At 49.7% G+C, this 20,404-nt stretch overlaps 1 protein-coding gene and 1 pseudogene across 1 annotated transcript in view; one reads left to right on the top strand and one right to left on the bottom strand.

Annotated features, from left to right (window-relative positions):
• The first annotated feature begins 2,891 nt into the window (after positions 1-2,891).
• Positions 2,892-5,478, top strand: LOC133358523 (aerolysin-like protein; annotated as a pseudogene).
• An 11,350-nt stretch (positions 5,479-16,828) lies between these two features.
• The window catches only part of NCSTN (nicastrin), a 56,378-nt gene continuing 52,802 nt past the window's right edge, over positions 16,829-20,404 (bottom strand). Inside the window, exons 16-17 of the mRNA XM_061576812.1 lie at positions 19,784-20,011; positions 16,829-18,874 (exon numbers count right to left, since the gene is read on the bottom strand). Of these exons, the coding sequence (XP_061432796.1) occupies positions 18,752-18,874; positions 19,784-20,011 (351 nt within the window). The 3' untranslated portion in view covers positions 16,829-18,751. The remainder of the gene's footprint in view (positions 18,875-19,783; positions 20,012-20,404) is intronic.

Raw genomic sequence — 20,404 nt, 5'->3', positions numbered from 1 at the left:
CTATACACTACACTATACACTACACTACACTACTACACTAACTATACACTACACTATACACTACACTATACACTACACTACACTACACCATACACTACACTATACACTAGTGCTGTACTAGTATACTACACTATACACTACACTATACACTACTATACACTATACACTACACTATACACTACACTATACACTACTATACACTACACTATACACTAGTGCTGTACTAGTATACTACACTACACACTACATTATACACTACACTATACACTACTATACACTACACTATACACTACTATACACTACACTATACACTACACTATACACTACACTATACACTACACTATACACTAGTGCTGTACTAGTATACTACACTACACACTACTATACACTACACTATACACTACACTATACACTACACTATACACTACTATACACTACACTATACACTACACTATACACTACACTATACACTACTATACACTACACTATACATTACACTATACACTAGTGCTGTACTAGTATACTACACTACACACTACACTATACACTACACTATACACTACACTACTACACACTACACTATACACTACACTATACACTACACTATACACTACATTATACACTACACTATACACTACACTATACACTACTATACATTACACTATACACTACTATACACTACACTATACACTACACTACACACTACACTATACACTAGTGCTGTACTAGTATACTACACTACACACTACACTACACACTACACTATACACTACACTATACACTACTATACACTACACTATACACTACTATACACTACACTATACACTACACTATACACTACACTATACACTACTATACACTACACTATACACTACACTATACACTACATTATACACTACACTATACACTACCCACTAGTGCTGTACTAGTATACTACACTACACACTACTATACATTACACTATACACTACACTATACACTACTATACACTACACTATACACTACTATACACTACACTATACACTACACTATACACTACACTATACACTACTATACACTACAGTATACACTAGTGCTGTACTAGTATACTACACTATACACTACACTATACACTACACTACACACTACACTATACACTACACTATACACTACACTATACACTACTATACACTACACTATACACTACACTATACACTACATTATACACTACACTATACACTACACACTAGTGCTGTACTAGTATACTACACTACACACTACACTACACACTACACTATACACTACACTATACACTACTATACACTACACTATACACTACTATACACTACACTACACACTACACTACACTATACACTACACTATACACTACACTATACACTACTATACACTACACTATACACTAGTGCTGTACTATTATACTACACTATACACTACACTACACACTACACTATACACTACACTATACACTACACTATACACTACACTAAACACTACACTATACACTACTATACACTACACTATACAATACTATACACTACACTACACACTACACTATACACTACACTATACACTAGTGCTGTACTAGTATACTACACTACACACTACACTATACACTACACTAAACACTACACTATACACTACTATACACTACACTATACACTACTATACACTACACTATACACTAGTGCTGTACTATGAGTGAATTGGCATGTTCTGTTTACGTAACAAAACTTACTAATTGGCTGTGCAAGTTGGTCGCGGGTTTCACGGCGCATTTCTATATTTACGCGATCTAAAAAAATAAACCTGCATTATGGATGGTATTGGCCACGAAAGCCTACGGTGATAAAATAGTAACCGTAGAAATTGACCAGAAGCACGTACAGTTCAAAGGTCATTACTTAATGTGGCACTCATCAACACTATGCATTTCAAGATGGCGATGGTAGTTAGGCTAATTTGACCTTTTACGTTGGGGCCACGTTAAAAAGTTTAAACAAAAACTCTGAAATCACTTGAAGCCACAACTCAATTGACTATCAAGGTCTCGTATTGGGACCGTGATTGCGTTAACAAGGCGCGTGCCTGTAGCTCGGCTGATGAACGGCGGGTCACACAATGAGCACGCGTGCGCCGAACGACCACCCATGCAATTAGCGAATCCTCGCGGTAATTGGCTCGCAGTGATTGGCCTGGAGGTGAAGATGGACGGAGGAACAAGCGCGTAATTATGCCAGGTGACGTGAAACTCCCTCGATTAACTCTCAACAGACTCGTATCGGAACCGTGATTGCATTCATTCGGCGCCAAAACCCGTGGCTTGGATTACATTGGTCAACACAATTTTTCTGGCGCGAGGTATTCCAACGGTTGTAAGGTAATTTTGGGGTGCTGATTCCAAATGTGGCATCAGTTTTTGTCTATCACATCAGGTTTTTGAGATATCAAATATTGCATTTTCAATAAAAACTGCAGAAGATAAATATTAAATCAATGTGGATATCTACATAAATTTATATTATAAACACACTATCCTAAAACTACAGCACCATATTTTAACACTAAATCAGTCACTGACTCGCAACAACTTGCAATCATAAGTGACAGAGTTAATTGCGGATAAAATCTATGAAAATGGGGTATGCCGATAGCATAAAATGAGATGTGATAGAGCAAATCTGAGATCAGGTTTGGGATCAGCACCCTGAAATTAGTCTAGAACAGCTGCAAAAGTCCAGGCCAAAAAAAATGTTTTTTTTGTTGACCAGTGTAATTAGCGGCGTCTCACGTAAAATGGGCACGCGCAGAGGAAGTGCCACGCATCATCTAATTAGTGAGTCGGCGTTCTGAGTGTCTCACGATGATTGCCCCTCCTCCATGATTGTCCGCGGATGGGAATGAACGATCGCTTTATTGTACCACGTGGCGTGTGTTCGCGTGAATATAAAGGAGGGCGCGATCAGCACAAACCATCTACGCTTCACGGAGGTGACTGCCCAGGTAAGCGGTGGGTGGGTGCCTACGTTGCAGTGGTTTCGTAAGGATTTGCAGTTGTGCTCTCTTTTCAGACCCTGTTGGATGTAGTTGGGCACGTTTTGGTTGCGTTTTTTAAAATCCTTTATATTAAGTTCGATTGCGTGCTTACGACCGTGCAAATCTTTCGGTCGTTTTTTTACCCACTTCCCGTGATCCAATCGAGCTGACATTTTGCACAGACTCGTTGTGCGTGACAATTAATTTTCGTGAAAAATTTTTTTCCACTTAGGAAAAAATAATAAATTTCACTAACACAATCATATATTTTTCCTAAACAACAGATTTATTCTGCATGTGTGTGTGTCAACACACTATAAAAAGGAAATTCTTACTCAAGAAAAACAGAAATGAATAAAAAAATAAAACCGATGCCACGCATATAAATGATTTATAGTGATAAACTTAGTTTTTACAGGTAATTTTTTTTCCTAACCTGCGTTAACTATGGCCTTCTGCCGTTGTGTATTGGTTTTCAGTAATGCAATTAAAGAGTTTTTGCTGAATTGGTCTCCCACATTTTACTTGAACCGGTCCCAGCGCGACCGTTCCATATTCTCACTTGCTCCGGCTAGTTACCACATTTTAAGAATGTTGTATTTGGGTTCGTAGCATAGTTTCTAAGAAATGGGGAAACTACTTTCTTTTTATTGACCTGAAATTTGAGGGGTGTGTGCAGGAAGCCGACTAAGCTTCAAAGTTTGATTTGATATTTCATGGCAATTGTCCGAAATCCATTTAAAATTATGTAAAACTTGTCTAATTTGACACGTTTTGCAAACCGTCCTATCATGTATTGCCCCAAGCCTAATACTATTCAACGCCTGGCTATCTGGATTGTGCTGGCTCTCTAACAGACTTCTGTGAGGCATTTTTCACCAGGGTGGCTCCTGCATGGGAATCTGCAAACTTGGCTTTCTTGGCTTGTAGGGTTTAATCTCGTTTCCCCACACCACCTTCATCCGTCTGCTTCTGTTCCTATGATCCGTGTAGGTCGACTGCAGCCGAGTGCCTGGATTGCCTGTCGGCGCTTTGCTTTTTCGAAGAACAGAGGTATTTGTCCTGCTTGTCACAAATGTAGCGTGTGGTACTCTCGTTCTGTCGCTACTGAATGATGAGCTACTGTGGTGTTGTGGAATGCACCATGCTTCATATCCCACGTGATTATTGCGGCTTTTCAAATGGGGAGCGAAAGCAAAAACTGAAGCTGCGTTCTGCTGCTCCTCTGCCTCGCAGTTCCAAGAGCATGTGCGCACTTGTGCCTAAAGCTTAATTTCTATTTGAGTGGTGGGTTATGACGTGTGCACTTTTTTCTCAAATATTGCTATAAAGATATTGCCAAATCCTAAAAGGCATTTGATTTGTACAATCTTGGCGTGGACTTTATTTTTGCATACTTAAAGTGTAAAAAAACACTTATCACGATTTACTTCTAGAAGGTGCCTTCCATTTAAACTTGCGTGTCACGCTCTCCCTTGCTTCTGTCTCTTCCAGGTTGACATAATGTCGTACCCACTTACGCTGCACATCATTGGAGGCCAAGGTGGAAATGCGTTCTCGTTTGATGGGGGGAGCAATGCGGCCACGCTGCAGAAACTCTCCGTGAGCGTCGGAGGCTGGCAAGTGAGGGGTGTGGAGGTGTGGCTGACTGACGGGCGAAGGCAGCAATTCGGCACCGTGGACTTCTCTGCTCAGCAGTTTGAATTCCAGTCGGGCGAGTTCATGTCGCAGCTCTCCCTGTGGGGCAATGGGGCCGGCACGCGTCTGGGTGCCATCAAGTTCAGAACGAGCCGCAACCGCGAGTTCTTCGCCAAGATGACGGACTGGGGGCTCAAGACCGAGTACAAGATCGACGTGGGCTCTGGCATCTGCTTGGGCGTTCAGGGCCGAGCGGGGGCCGACATCGACTCCATGGGCTTCCTTTTCATCAATGCTGTCAAGTCGTCGGTGATCCAGAACATGAAGTACCCAACCATGCACCAGGTTCTGCCTAACGTGCAGATGGAGGAGATTAAAGACATGGAGTACATCAACGACACCAGCGTCGTGCAGTCTCACACCTTCGAGAGCTCCAAGACGATAACCAAAAAGTCGTCGTGGTCTACGACCAACAAAATCGAGTCCACTTTCAGCCTGAAGGTGTCTGCAGGCATTCCCTTAATTATGGAGGTGGAGACCGGGTTCAGCTTCACCTTGAGCTCTGAGACCACGCACTCGTTGGAGGAATCTGAGGAGCGGACGGAAACTCTCACGTTCCCCGTCTCTGTCCCTCCACACAAGACCGTCACCGTTGTCGCCAGCATCGGGCGTGCAAACATCGACCTCCCGTACACGGCCCTGCTGCGCATCACCTGCATGAACGGCGCTCTCTTTGACGTTCCCCTGAGTGGCGTCTACAAAGGGCTCACCTACACCAAAATGACCGCCCGTGCTACTGAGAAATAAGCAGCATTTTTGATCAAATGTTCTGAGAATAATTGTAGCCGACTGAATAAAAGCCTTCTGCACTGCAGTTTTCTCTTTCGATATTTCATTGCATTTTCCTTTTGCCCCCTCCAGTTTAAAGGCATTACCCCCCCCCCTTTTTGTGGCTGTAGACAGGACTTTAAAAGCTGCCCCCCTAAGCTTCAAATGCTCGATTTCCCAATTGCATAGCATTTCTTAAGGTTTAAAAATTACAAACTCTATTGCAGTGCAAATACAGTAAAACCTTGGATTGCGAGCATAATTCGTTCTGGAAACGTGTTTATAATCCAAAGCACTCGTATATCAGTCGTTATAACGTGACGCTTGGCAGACAAAGCGTACACGTACTGCTCGTATTGCAAGACCTCGCTCGTTTATCATATTAATATTTATTTTAAAATTTGCTCGTCTTACAAAACACTCGCAATCCAAGGTTTTACTGTATATGCACCATTTATTCATTTAACAACCACATTGGTTACACTCAATCCCACGGTTGTGCTTGCTGCAATTTAGTGGCAACTTGGCTCACATCTGAAAAAGGGACCTAACATTTCTATTTTTATTGAGGTTAATTATAAATGAAATTGTCAATCCCTGTACGGAGATGACGGAGTAACCCTGATGTGAAGACGAGGAATTGGTGGCTAAGAATGAGACCGGAACAAGAGGATAGGAGAGGGGCCATGGAAACACGTTCCTTCGGAGTGGGCAGGTAGGAACTTGGTTGGACAGCCCATTCGTGCACGACACAGACAAATAATCCCTGGTGGGCAGTGTGGAAGCTGTTCCTACCTGTATAAGTGTCGTGTGTAGGTTAAACGTTGAGTTTTATAAGGGAACCACGGGGTGACCAGCCCTTCCCCACCCAGCCCCTCGCCACCCTCCCCTCTCCACCCAGCCCCACCCCTCCCACCCCCACCTGAATCACCTTAAGGCTGGGAATGTTGAAAGAAACACGAGGCAAAAAGATCCGCGTTTTTCTTTTCAAGGCCTCCATTTTATGAATGGAGCCACCCTCCCCCAGTTCCATTTTGTGAATGAAACATCGACCGTCTCCTCATTGGCCAGGGTCGCGAGAAGTCGTCTGACAAAATAATTCAAATGTGTAATTGAACCTCATGGCGGGACCCCCGGGATCCCGAATAAACAGAATGCAAAATCGTAATTAATTTATTTTTGGCGACTCCATCCCACCTCGCACAAATGCCGCGACCCACCAGAAATCAATCCTCTCGTTTTTCACCAAACCCCGGTCGTTGCCAAAATTGCCATAGTCATAAACAAAACTTTGAAACTTTGATTAGCTCTTCGTTTGGAGCTCGTCGAGAGGAATAGATTGCCGCGTCGTTCGCCCCCCACAGACATAAAATGACGTCGCAACGCAGTTTATGCGAGAGACCTGGGGGCTTATGGGACCCCGGGGTCCCGCCATTAGGTTCATTTATTTCTCATTCCATCCTAGGAGCTCGATGCGCCAATGCACGAAAAGCAGGAAACAACAGAACCCAGGGGCAACCAAGCAAACCGATGGAAGGCCACTTTAAAGAGATGGGTTTTCAAAGCAGACTTGAATATATCTTCATGATCAAGTTTTTGGGTTAGATCGCGTTATTTATAAATGTGTCGTAACCCTCCACCACCCGACACGGCCAATCAGCAAAAAAGTGTCACGTTGACAAAAGACAAATAGTTCACTACTTTAGCCCACCGATGTGTTGAGTGACTCCACAACATTTACAGTTTTTTAGTACGACGTTTCGCTGGTAATTACATCCAGCATCATGCGGCAATTCGCAAGAAAAATAAAGTAGTGAATAAAGTAGTCAATGTGACACTTTTTTGCTGATTGGCCGTGTCGGGTGGTGGAGGGTTACAACACATTAATAAATAACGCGATTTAACCCAAAAACGTTTATTATGAATAATATTGGTCGCGAAAGCCTACGTGTTAAATTGAATATATCTGAAAAATAAGAATTGGTTTTACCTTTTCTGTTAATACAATCGGTGTAGGCCCAACAGTTTCAACGACAGTGCATATATTATAATTATCAGAGCATATTGTTTGCATGTTCACAAGGACTATGTGTCGTTGGTGCAGTAGTTGATTCCTTCTGTTTCACACTTAACTTCTAATTTAGCAATCTTTGAAATAACGTAATCAACCAGGCTATGCGTTGTATGTTAACCGACTCTGTGTTGCATAACATTACACTTCCTAATTTTACTCAAATTGCTCTCTCAAACTTCCGATTTGCTTGCTCTAATATTACCGTACTGGTTTGTACTGGTAGGAACCTCCTGGTTACACCAGCCCACAGGGGATTATTGTCCGTCGTGCAGGGAGGGGCTGGGTGGGGTGGGTGGGTGGTGGGGAAGGGTGGGGCTGGGTGGGGAGGGGCTGGTCACCGCCGTTGACCCTGCAGGCCATTGACCGAGCAACCCAACGTTCCTACCAGCTCCCTCCGCAAGAGGAATGTGTTTCATAGTTCATTGTCTCTCCTCCGGCCACTATGGTCCGGAACTCCACACAACTCTCTCATTATCCTCTACCCCAATCCCACCCCTTTCTCCCTGCCCCAACCCCTCCCCCCTCTTTCTTCTTAAGGCCTCGACACAGTGGCGCTGTCTTTCTGTTTTTGTCACTCTTTGGAAGAACGATATCAACCAGGTGGGGTGTTGACTGTTGTGTTAGCCGACTCTCTGTGTTGTATTGCATTATATTTCTAAGTTTACTATTTTTGTTTTTCGTTATTCATTCTTACGTGATGATGGTTGCTTGTGTTGCAATCGAAACGTCGTATTCTATTATTATCTCATTTTATTTTCTACGTGACTTTACCGAAAAAACCAAAGAGTAATTCCTGCAGTCACGAAAGCTTCAAATCTAGTTTGAAGCACCTCTACGGGGAGGGTTTCCTCACAACTCACACTTTGGGAGAACGTAATCCACCAGGCTATGCGTTAACTGTGTGTTAGCCGACTCTCTGTGTTGCATTACACTCTCTAATTTTACTAAATTTATTGTCAAACTTCCTATTTCTCTCTCTAATATTTTTCCTTGCAAAAGGTATCTAGTTGGTGGTTTGAACATCTTAACACCTCCTGTTTTGATAATTGTTTTTTTACCCTTCTATCTGGCAACAAAACTGAAACCTTTTTACAAGGAGTCATGTTTGCATAGACCACAATAGCGGCAGCCATAATGCAAACAAAAAACATAACTCTGATAATGTATGCACTGTCCTTGAAGTTGATTGGTCCACACCCGAGACAGCTTTCCTTAGAGCCTAGTCTCACATGGGTTGGACCAGATGACGCCCAAAGGCGCACAACTCAAAGACAATGCACCATCAGAGTATGAGAGCTCGGGGTAAGCATTTACACCATCAATGAAGAAAGAACATTTGTGGATTTCACACCTGAAGATGATTGCTTGTATTGCAGTCGAAACGTCGTGAGCATTTTTATTGTTTTCTATTTAAATTATTTTATTATTTCCCTTCTATGTGACTTTACCGAAAGAACCAAGAATATGAATTCCCGCAGTCACAAAAGTTACCAGTCAAAATGTACAAAATGTCCTATTATTATTAACATACAATGTATATGCTACATTTTAATAAAGCAGTCCAACGAGCCAATGAAGCAATTGCGCTACGTTACATCCATTTTTTTTACTAAAACGCAGAAGATGACTTTACACCGCAACACGCACCACGTGCGCCTAATAATAACAATCCCTGATCAGAGCCCGGCTAATTCGCATTGGGCTTCACTCACTTTCACCTGTAACACATCGCCAATGTGTGAGTGGCGGGGGGCTGCCACACATTTGAAAGCATTGCGGGGTTAGTGACAACAGCACTGGGGGGTTCGGGGGCGAGTGTGTCCGTAAGACAAACCACTGTTAACTCCCCCCCCCTGCCCCCCATACACACAAAGTGGTACCTATTTTATCCACCCCCTCCCCCACCCCTCGGTCAATTAAAACCGGGTTCTAAAGTGAGGTGAGTTGGTAATCTCTGCCCGATCACCAGTGACTTACTTAGAGATCCATAGACTCGCACAGAGATCCATAGACTCGCACAGAGATCCATAGACTCACGCGTAGACTGAATTGTGATTAAAACCGGCTTCTAATGTGCAGTCAGTTGATGGTCTCTGCCCGGTCACCAGCCAGTGACCGCGCCTCACCAGAAATTGAACTCGCGACCTTTTCCGATCGCTGCGAGCCCTGCTCGCTCTGTCCCAATGCCGAGCCAAACAACGCACGCACCTCGACTCGCTGCTTCAACTAATTGAACTAACGAAAGCGTTTTTACATATGTAATGCGGGCGTAAACGACCTCCCGGAAGTGACGTCATGGGGGGAGGAGTTACGTCACGTGGGGGAGGGGGTTCAGGTCTATAAGGGGAGAAACCGGAAGAGGAGGGGGAGTGATCGGAGACTGGGAAAGAGTGAGGCCACGCAGGGCGGAGGGTGAGAGAGAGAGTGGCGAGATCGCCACATACACGGACCACGAGGTTCGGCTCCGTCGGCCAACGGTGACCGACCCCGGAGCAGCAGGAGCAGCGAGGAGGCTGCAGAGAGCAGCGGGTCTGCAAAAGGGGAGTTGAGCAGCGGGGGTCTGCACGAGGAGTTCAGCAGCGGGTCTGCTAGGAGAGAAAGTGGGCTACGTGAGCGACAGCAGCCTGGGGCTGCCGAACGAAGAGTATCTAGGGGAGTGCCGTGAGGGAAAAGCATAAGAACCCAAATAAAGGACACGGAGACAGAGAGAGCGTCCGAGTTCTTTATTACACATACATGACGACCACCATATAAAGGCATTGCTTATAAAGGAGATTTGTATCTGTGTCAGTAGCAGTGGGCTATATCGTCCCATCAATGTGTAAAGTAGTAACTCGGCAGGAGACGACTTCACGGGTAGCACACTCTTTATTTTCACCAACTTGTAGTTACACGGATGACTAACACCCTACTTCGTTACACGGGTGACCAACACCCACTTAGCTACACGGGTGACGGACACCCACTCAGCTACACGGGTGACTAACACCCACTCAGCTACACGGGTGACCAACACCCACTCAGCTACACGGGTGACCAACACCCACTCAGCTACACGGGTGACTAACACCCACTCAGCTACACGGGTGACCAACACCCACTCAGCTACACGGGTGACTAACACCCACTCAGCTACACGGGTGACCAACACCCACTCAGCTGTACTGACACGGGCTCTTACGCCCCGTAGCCTTCCGGGACACACCCAGCCGGGGTGCCCGTCTCGGCTCTGGGTACCACCGTCCCGACCCACACGGGCGTCGGACTACGGTCCCCCCCAGTCTCGGCTCCGAGCCACACAGGGCCCCGGTCCCCACAAGGACGGCGGGACTAGGGGTCTCGGGCCACTACCTCCTCCACCCCGTCTTCGGTCTTCAACTGGTTAACTCTGACCACGAGTGCTCTCGCGCGTCTCCCTTTATACCCCTCCTGCGGACGTCGCTGAGAGCACCCACTTATCTGACCAATCACTGCGCACTCGCTACGATCCTCTTTTCCCAGCTTGTGTGAGCGCGCCTTACCACCGGCGCGCGCGTCCATGCCACGCCCACATCGCGTGCCCAACCCCGCGCCCCGTGATACATCACTGCCGGCGCACGTCAATACCACCACTACATCACCCCCTACCACATAGCTCGCAGCCGACCCGGCTGCTAATAAAACATACAACACCCCTTCACCCCCACGTGTGCCCCGTAACATAACACAACCCTAACAACACAACATGAAACCCCACTTCTGACACCAGTTGTAAAGTAGTAACTCGGCAGGAGACGACTTCACGGGTAGCACACTCTTTATTTTCACCAACTTGTAGTTACACGGATGACTAACACCCTACTTCGTTACACGGGTGACCAACACCCACTTAGCTACACGGGTGACGGACACCCACTCAGCTACACGGGTGACTAACACCCACTCAGCTACACGGGTGACCAACACCCACTCAGCTACACGGGTGACCAACACCCACTCAGCTACACGGGTGACTAACACCCACTCAGCTACACGGGTGACCAACACCCACTCAGCTACACGGGTGACTAACACCCACTCAGCTACACGGGTGACCAACACCCACTCAGCTGTACTGACACGGGCTCTTACGCCCCGTAGCCTTCCGGGACACACCCAGCCGGGGTGCCCGTCTCGGCTCTGGGTACCACCGTCCCGACCCACACGGGCGTCGGACTACGGTCCCCCCCAGTCTCGGCTCCGAGCCACACAGGGCCCCGGTCCCCACAAGGACGGCGGGACTAGGGGTCTCGGGCCACTACCTCCTCCACCCCGTCTTCGGTCTTCAACTGGTTAACTCTGACCACGAGTGCTCTCGCGCGTCTCCCTTTATACCCCTCCTGCGGACGTCGCTGAGAGCACCCACTTATCTGACCAATCACTGCGCACTCGCTACGATCCTCTTTTCCCAGCTTGTGTGAGCGCGCCTTACCACCGGCGCGCGCGTCCATGCCACGCCCACATCGTGTGCCCAACCCCGCGCCCCGTGATCCATCACTGCCGGCGCACGTCAATACCACCACTACAAATGTATAAGTGGACATTTGAACCTCATGGTAGGACCCCAGGCTCCCATAAGCCCCCGGGGCTCTCGCATAAGGGGCCGTCCATAAATGACGTCACGCGATTTTGGTCGATTTTGACCCCCCCCCATCGTCACACGGCGTCACAAAAAGTCAGACCCCCTCCCCCTCAAATATGACGTCACAAAGCTCTGCCCTCCCCCCCCCCAAAAAAAATAAAACATGCTTCAAATCGCTTTAAACTATTGTCATTGTAGTGCGTATTTAATGTGGCGTTGCACTCTGATGTTGTAGGAGAAAACATTTATTTAAAAGTATATTTAACTAAGTAGAACGTGTTGTCTATATTGATTTAAAGTTGCGCATTTGATGTCACATTTCTAAACCGCCCCTCCCCTCGTCACACATCGTCACAAATGTCTGAAATCCCCCCCCGCCCCCAGGTGCGTGACATAATTTATGGACGGCCCCTAAACTGCGTTGCGACGTCATTGTATGTCTGTTGAAGGCGAACGACACGGCGATCTGTTCCTCTCGACGAGCTCTACACGATGCGCTCATTAAAGTTTCAAAGTTTTGTTTTTTCTGCGCATTCGTTCTCGTTGCGCTTGGACGACACGACAACAGAATGATCCGCGCCAAGTGGGTCGCGGTGTTGATGTCGCCAAAAAATAATTAATTATTTGAGGGTTTTTTTGTGTTTATTCTGGACCCCGGGGTCCCGCCATGAGGTTCATTTGGCTTTCGCGTATTCACAGAGCGCCAGGCCACCGCTCCCGTTTCCAGGCCGGTCATAGCCTCCGCCAGCAGGAGGAGCGGTGGCGCAGCGGTTAGCGCACCCGCACCGCGCTGCCGAAACGAACGCCCGGCGACGTGAAATTCGTGCGGCCGCTCACGACCAATAAGCACAGCGGGCAGGGGATATACGAGGCGGCCATTGGGCCCCCGTCTTGGTAGACTCGGCTTAACACGTGGTAGGGATTTCATGGCCAAATATCATCCATAACAGAGGGGTTTTTAGGGTTAGATCGCGTCAATATGAAGGCGTCGTTAAACCAGGTAAGGCCCCCACTGAGCTCGTAACGAATTGGCACGTTCCGTTTACGTGACCAACCTCACTCGTTGGCCGTGTCGGGTGGTGGCGGGTTTAACGACACACATTTGTATTTACGCAATGTAATCCCAAAAAAAACACCCTCTGTTATGGGCAGACTCTGCCTGCAATGAGCAACTGGTGCATGAACCAAAAACACATCCATTAATTCTAGACTTTAAGTTTCCGTGACTGCAAGGATTCATACTCTTTGTATTTTTTCAGTAAAGTCACGTAGGTAAAAAATTCAAATAAATTAAATCACGACGTTTCGGAGGCAACACAAGCTCCCGTCTTTAGGTGGAACCGTCATAGCTGTGACTTTACCGAAAAAACCAAAGAGTACAAAAACACATCGGCACTGTGGGAGATAAACACGGCGGGCCGCGTGCGTTGTGTTGCCAACCGACCCACCCATAACTCCTTATCGACGCTACTCGCTCACAGCCCTTAGCCACGTGGCCTGACCCAGCTACCCCCCCCCATCTTCCTATGGAACTGCACCGTGTTCAGTGAACTCCAGCAGGGGGTGGTGGGTGATGGGCCAAGTTGCCTGCTCGCAACAGCTTCAAAGATCCATCAACCCCCCTCCACAGCTCGCAACCAGGAGGCGTTGCCGTGGTCGTTTTCGGAAGGACGGGACAGAACCTGGCTGGCTTAGGACGGAAACAAGTTTGCCGTGCCGTTCGGTGGCCGATCCAGCGCCCACCACCACGACCTCACCCCCTGCCGTTGGTCGTGCATGCTAAACTAAAACTAATAGGGGTTTTCCCATTTTTTCTGGCAACAAAACGGACATCTTTTTCAAGGAATCATGTTAACATTAACCACAATACTTGCAGTCAAATGCAAACAAATACTCTGATAATTAATGCATTGTCCTTGAAACTGATTGGTCCACACCAGAGACGGAGTATTGTTTTTTGTTTGCATTTGACTGCAAGTATTGTGGTTAACGTTAACATGAGTCCTTGCAAAAGGTGTCAGTTTTGTTGCCAGAAAAAATGGGAAAACGCTATTAGTATATTTTGGTACTGGTGTAGAGAAGTAAAATGGGGACGTGACATCGTGTGCCGTCCAGTGCGATGACGTCACGTTACATGACGTCATGCGCGCTGGGCAGCTCGATGACGTCATGTCTCAGAGTATTTAAGGGAGACCCCGTGACGAAAGCGGGGTCACTGTGGGAACGAGTAGAGTGAGAAGGGTAGAGAGGGAACCAGGGTGTAGAGGGACGAAGTCGTGAGTCTGGAAGGACGCCAGTGGTAGCCGATAGGTGCTTCTCCCTCCGGTCGGTGGAGTTGGCAGAGTCCCCGATCCGACACGGAAAGACTGGAGCTAGCCGGGCAGCGACCAGGACTCAGCGTAGGACCCCTAACCCCTGGGAGTTGTTACACCCTTGTTTGTTAAGTTGTAAAGTCTGTAATAAACCTTTGGCGAAAGCCCCTCAACTTACCTCCGTCTCCGAGTGCGTCCTGGGAACTCCTCAACACTGGTAAAGGAGGCCTCATGATGTAGATGCTTACCCCGAGCTCTCATTACTCTGATAGTGCGTTGTCTTTGAACTGTGCGCCTTTTGGCGTCATCTGGTCGAACACCATAAGAGACTCGGCTCTAAGAAAAGCTGTCTCTGGTGTGGACCAATCAGCTGCGTAGCTCTTTTTCAGAAGCAACCTGGCCACCAAAATTGACAGCTCGACGAAGCGGCTCATCGTCGTCGTGTGGAAATCTGTAGCAGCCAAATACTCGAAACGCGTGATGTTCATTCTCAACGTGGAGGGAAAATTCGGAGAGCCCGGAGCAAAATCCACGCTACCATGGGGAGAGACACGCAACCTTCAAATATACGAGGAGGCCGCTCTTCTTCTCCTTTTCTACAGTTACATGCTAATTTCTCACATTAACATCATGCTAATGTCTCCCATTAACATAGACACTTCCGTGCCCTCTAATCTCTCACATTAAAATAGCCACTTCCGTGCCCCCTAATCTCTCACATTAACATCATGCTAATCTCTCACATTAACATAGCCACTTCCGTGCCCTCGTCTAGGAGGCCGCTCTCCTCCTATCTTACAGTTACACGCTAATTTCTCACATTAACGTCACTAGCCCCGGCCACTTCTTTATAACCCTTGAGCTACACCCATTTCAAACCTTTTAAAACAGTCTGCCTCAGCAGCAAACCACGCTGTCCCACCTGATGACGGACGCTTGTGTTTGCGCCCGAAACGTCGTGGTTTATTTTATTTTATACCCACGTGACTTTACCGAAAGAACCAAAGCGTATACAGCAGACGTCAGGGTCAGGATCGAACTCATGCCCTCCTGTAAACCAGGCGAGGTAGTTAAAATCAATCTTCATTTGAAGTAAACATCTCCAAGCCACCGCTGCGCCCCATGCTCAGGCGTAGGAGCAGCTACCCGTCAGCCCCCATCACCGGCCCTCTCAACCGCCCACCCGGGCCCACGGCGATTCTTTTGGAGTGCTAAGATCGCGAGCCCAACGCGCGTGCATGTCTGTGTGCCTGTGTGGTGTGTGTATGTATGTATGTGGTGTGTGTATGCCTGTGTGTGCGGCGCGGTGAGCGTGCAGCGCTATGAACCCGGCGACCCGAGTTCGATTCCCGCTCATGGCCAACACACAGTGATGATTATCTGAACCGGTCCGGAGCCTCCCCTAGATCGACTCAGCCTAAAATGAGTAACCAGTGTGGTGTAAAATTGCCACTGGGGAGACAAAGGCGGCTGGGCGTGGTTGCTGGCCACCCACCCCTCTCGTGTGCCGTGCCGGCCTTCATAGGTGTTCACTAACAGCACTTGCCCCAACAGTCTGTTAAGGCTAAACGGGGGATATTTTTTGTGCGTGCGTGTGCAATCTGGACACATTCCCATCAGTGAGCTCCTCCGGCCGGCAAAGCTACATTGGCTGGGTCATGCAGCACCGCCTGCCCTGCCAACGCATGCCCAAAGCAGCTTCTGTTTGGCTGCATAGAGGGGGCTAAACGTGAACATGGCCTGGAGAAGAGATGGAGCTGATGCAGTACGGGAAGACATGGAGCAGAGTGGATTTGCCGATGATCGGTACCAGTGGTGTCAAGATCAGCCTCTTTGGAGGAGGCTCGTGAAGGACGCTGCTACTGGGCAGTTGGAGGCAGTCGTCCTCCAGCAACAACGGAGGTCAGAGGAGCGACACTCACAACAACGAGCGGAGTGTCAGGCGGATAATATACAGCAAGTTGGCACGGTAGGGGGCACAGGTGGTGCATCTGCCGGTCATCTCAGTCGGTCAACCCACGGCATCTGCTGGGTCTGTCCCGGGACCTCCTGCCAGCGGGTGTTCGACACTTCACGTGGCCTTAACGTGCACATAGCCTGGCACAGGTGCCGTGGTGATATCACCGGCACTTCGTGGCAAATGGCGGGTCTCGGTGTGTGTGGGTGACAACACCGCGTCGACGACACAGGGATGGTGGGTGGCCGAGTGTTTATTTACAAAAGGATTCAGCCGTGGACAATTTTAGAAGCCCACAGACATTGGGTTTTTTTAACGCCGGCAAGCAATGGCCGTGGCCGCCCCCCCCCCCACGCCCCCCTCCCCCCATCCCCGCCCCTACCCCCACGCCCCCCTCCCCCCATCCCCGACCCTACCCCCAACTCTCCTCCCCCCCTGGACCCCTCGAAAGATCTTTAAGGTCCACGTAGCAGCCCTTCCTGCCTGCATGCATGTGGAGGATTGTTTAACCAGCCGCAATACAGCACAGGTGGTCACCGCTAGCGGGAGTCGAACCTGACCCCCCCCCCCTCCCCCGTGGCGGTGAGCTGACTCGGAGGGGAGGTCGCTGCCCAGTGTCTGACACAGGTGAGGGTGAGTGTGTGTGTGTATGTGAGAGGTGGGTGTGGGAAAGAGGGTGTGCAAGAGGGTGAGTGTGTGTGGGGGAGAGGGTGAGTGTGTGTGGGGGAGAGGGTGAGTGTGTGTGGGGGAGAGGGTGAGTGTGTGTGTATGAGAGGGTGAGTGTGAGAGAGAGGGTGAGTGTGTGGGGGAGAGGGTGAGTGTGCGTGTGTGTGAGAGGGTGAGTGTGTGGGGGAGAGGGTGAGTGTGTGTGGGGGAGAGGGTGAGTGTGTGCGTGTGCGAGAGGGTGAGTGCGTGTGGGGGAGAGGGTGAGTGTGTGTGTGTGTGAGAGGTGCGTGTGGGAGAGAGGGTGAGTGTGTGGGAGAGGGTGTGTGCGAGAGGGTGAGTGTGTGGGGGAGAGGGTGAGAGTGTGTGGGAGAGAGGGTGAGTGTGTGCGTGTGCGAGAGGGTGAGTGTGTGCGTGTGCGAGAGGGTGAGTGTGTGTGGGGGAGAGGGTGAGTGTGTGTGGGGGAGAGGGTGAGTGTGTGTGGGGGAGAGGGTGAGTGTGTGTGGGGGAGAGGGTGAGTGTGTGTGGGGGAGAGGGTGAGTGTGTGTGTATGAGAGGGTGAGTGTGAGGGGGAGAGGGTTAGTGTGCGTGTGTGTGAGAGGGTGAGTGTGTGAGAGAGGGTGAGTCTGTATGAGAGAGAGGGTGAGTGTGTGTGGGAGTGGGTGAGTGTGTGGGAGTGTTTAGTGAAGTGGTGAGTATTCTTAAGAGGGTGCGTGGTTAGTATGCAGCCGAGCATTGTGAGTGGCGAGTGTGGATGAGTGGTGAGTGCATCAATAAGCTGGCGGGTGTGGTGAACGCATCAGTAATCTGGTGAGTGGTGAGCGCATTAGTAAGCTGGTGAGAGTGGTGAGCGTGGATGAGTGTGGTGACAGCTTCAATTATCCCGTGAGTGCAACACCAATAAGCCTATAAGTGCATCAGTAAGCCGGTGAGTGCAACATCAGTAAGCCGTGTGAGTGCATCAGTAAGCCGGTGAGTTTGGTGTGTGCATCTGTAAGCCGGTGAGTGTGGTGAGTGCATCTGTAAGCTGGTGTGTGGTGAGTGCATCAGTAAGCCGGTGAGTGTGGTGAGTGCATCAGTAAGCCGGTGAGTTTGGTGTGTGCATCTGTAAGCCGGTGAGTGTGGTGAGTGCATCTGTAAGCTGGTGTGTGGTGAGTGCATCAGTAAGCCGGTGAGTGTGGTGAGTGCATCAGTAAGCCGGTGAGTTTGGTGTGTGCATCTGTAAGCCGGTGAGTGTGGTGAGTGCATCTGTAAGCCGGTGAGTGTGGTGAGTGCATCTGTAAGCCGGTGAGTGTGGTGAGTGCATCAGTAAGCCGGTGAGTGTGGTGAGTGCATCAGTAAGCTGGTGAGTGTGGTGAGTGCAACATCAGTAAGCGGGTGAGTGCAACATCAGTAAGCTGGTGAGTGCAACATCAGTAATCTGGCGAGTGCAACATCAGTAATCTGGCGAGTGTGGTGAGTGCAACATCAGTAAGCGGGTGAGTGCAACATCAGTAATCTGGCGAGTGTGGTGAGTGCAACATCAGTAAGCTGGTGAATGCAACATCAGTAATCTGGCAAGTGTGGTGAGTGCAACATCAGTAAGCCGGTGAGTGCAACATCAGTAAGCGGGTGAGTGCAACATCAGTAAGCGGGTGAGTGCAACATCAGTAAGCGGGTGAGTGGGCATCGCGCGTCGGGGTGAAGAGGACGTCGGCCTTGGAGTTAACGAGGTAGACGGAGCACAGAGACAGCGCCAGCACCAGGCAGCCCACGGCCAGCGTCACGTGCTGCACGACGCACACGAGGGGCATCAAGACCACGACGTCACGACCACAGTGCCACAACAACGACTGCTGTGTGTGTAGCTGTGTGTCTATCCGTGTGTGTGTCTATCCGTGTGTGTGTCTAGCCGTGCGTGTATCTGGCTGGCTGTGTGTGTAGTTGTATGTCTATCCGTGTGTGTGTGTCTATCCGTGTGTGTGTGTCTATCCGTGTGTGTGTCTATCCGTGTGTGTGTGTCTATCCGTGTGTGTGTGTCTATCCGTGTGTGTGTGTCTATCCGTGTGTGTGTGTCTATCCGTGTGTGTGTGTCTATCCGTGTGTGTGTGTCTATCCGTGGGTGTCTATCCGTGGGTGTCTATCCGTGCGTGTGTCTATCCGTGCGCGTGTCTATCTGCGTGTGTATCCATCCGTGTGTGTGTCTATCCGTGTATGTGTCTATCCGTGTGTGTGTGACTATCCGTGTGTGTGTCTATCCGCGTGTGTATCTATCCGTGTGTGTGTGACTATCCGTGTGTGCGTCTGGCTGGCTGTGTGTGTAGTTGTGTGTCTATCCGTGTGTGTGTGTCTATCCGTGTGTGTGTCTATCCGTGTGTGTGTCTATCCGTGTGTGTGTCTATCCGTGTGTGTGTCTATCCGTGTGTGTGTCTATCCGTGTGTGGGTCTATCCGTGTGTGTGTCTTGCCTTGTGTGTGTCTGGCTGGCTGTGTGTGTAGTTGCGTGTCTATCCGTGTGTGTGTCTATTCGCGTGTGTGTCTATCCGTGCGTGTGTCTATCCGTGCGCGTGTCTATCCGCGTGTGTATCTATCCGCGTGTGTGTTTGGCTGGCTGTGTGTGTCTATCCGTGTGTGTGTCTATCCGTGTGTGTGTCTCGCCGCGCGCGTCTCTGCCTGGCCGCGCGAGCGAGCGCCGCCCACCTCGAGCTGGGGGCTGGCGACCAGGAAGAGGCGCGCCCGCAGCTGCTTCCAGCGCGACTCTGTCCACGTGGAGTACTCCCCCGAGTCGAAGTCCCGCAGCTCGAAGGCGGGCGACACGGCGGGCGACAGGTGCGCCGTGCTGCGCGTGCAGAAGCCAGCGCCCTCCTTGTCCCCAGCCTCGGCCCCCTTGCCCGGCGGGGAGCCCATGACCCAGATGTACTTGAACATCTGGTGGAGAGGAGAGGAGGTGGTGGTGGTGGGTGGGGTGGGGGAAGGAAGTGGAGGATGAGGAGGATGAGGAGGGCGACACGAAGGGGGTGGAGGGAGTGTTAGGTGGTAATGGAGGAAGGCGACATGGAGGAGGAAGAGTAAGCGGAAGAAGAGGAGGAAGAGGAGGGGGGGAAGAAGAGGGGGGGGGGAAGGGGGGGGGAAGAGGAGGGGGAAGAAGAGGAGGGGGGGGGAAGAGGAGGGGGGGGGGAAGGGGGGGGAAGAGGGGGGGGGGGAAGAGGAGGGGGGGGAAGAGGAGGGGGGGGGGAAGGGGGGGGGAAGAGGAGGGGGAAGAAGAGGAGGGGGGGGAGAAGAGGAGGGGGGGGGGAGGGGGGGGGAAGAGGAGGGGGAAGA

This window comes from Lethenteron reissneri, chromosome 62 (genome assembly GCF_015708825.2).
Source record: "Lethenteron reissneri isolate LAM-NWPU_2019-01 chromosome 62, ASM1570882v1, whole genome shotgun sequence".
Taxonomy (NCBI): Eukaryota; Metazoa; Chordata; class Hyperoartia; order Petromyzontiformes; family Petromyzontidae; genus Lethenteron; species Lethenteron reissneri.
The sequence above is the reverse complement of the archived record's forward strand: the minus strand, read 5'-3'. Positions and strand labels throughout refer to the sequence as shown.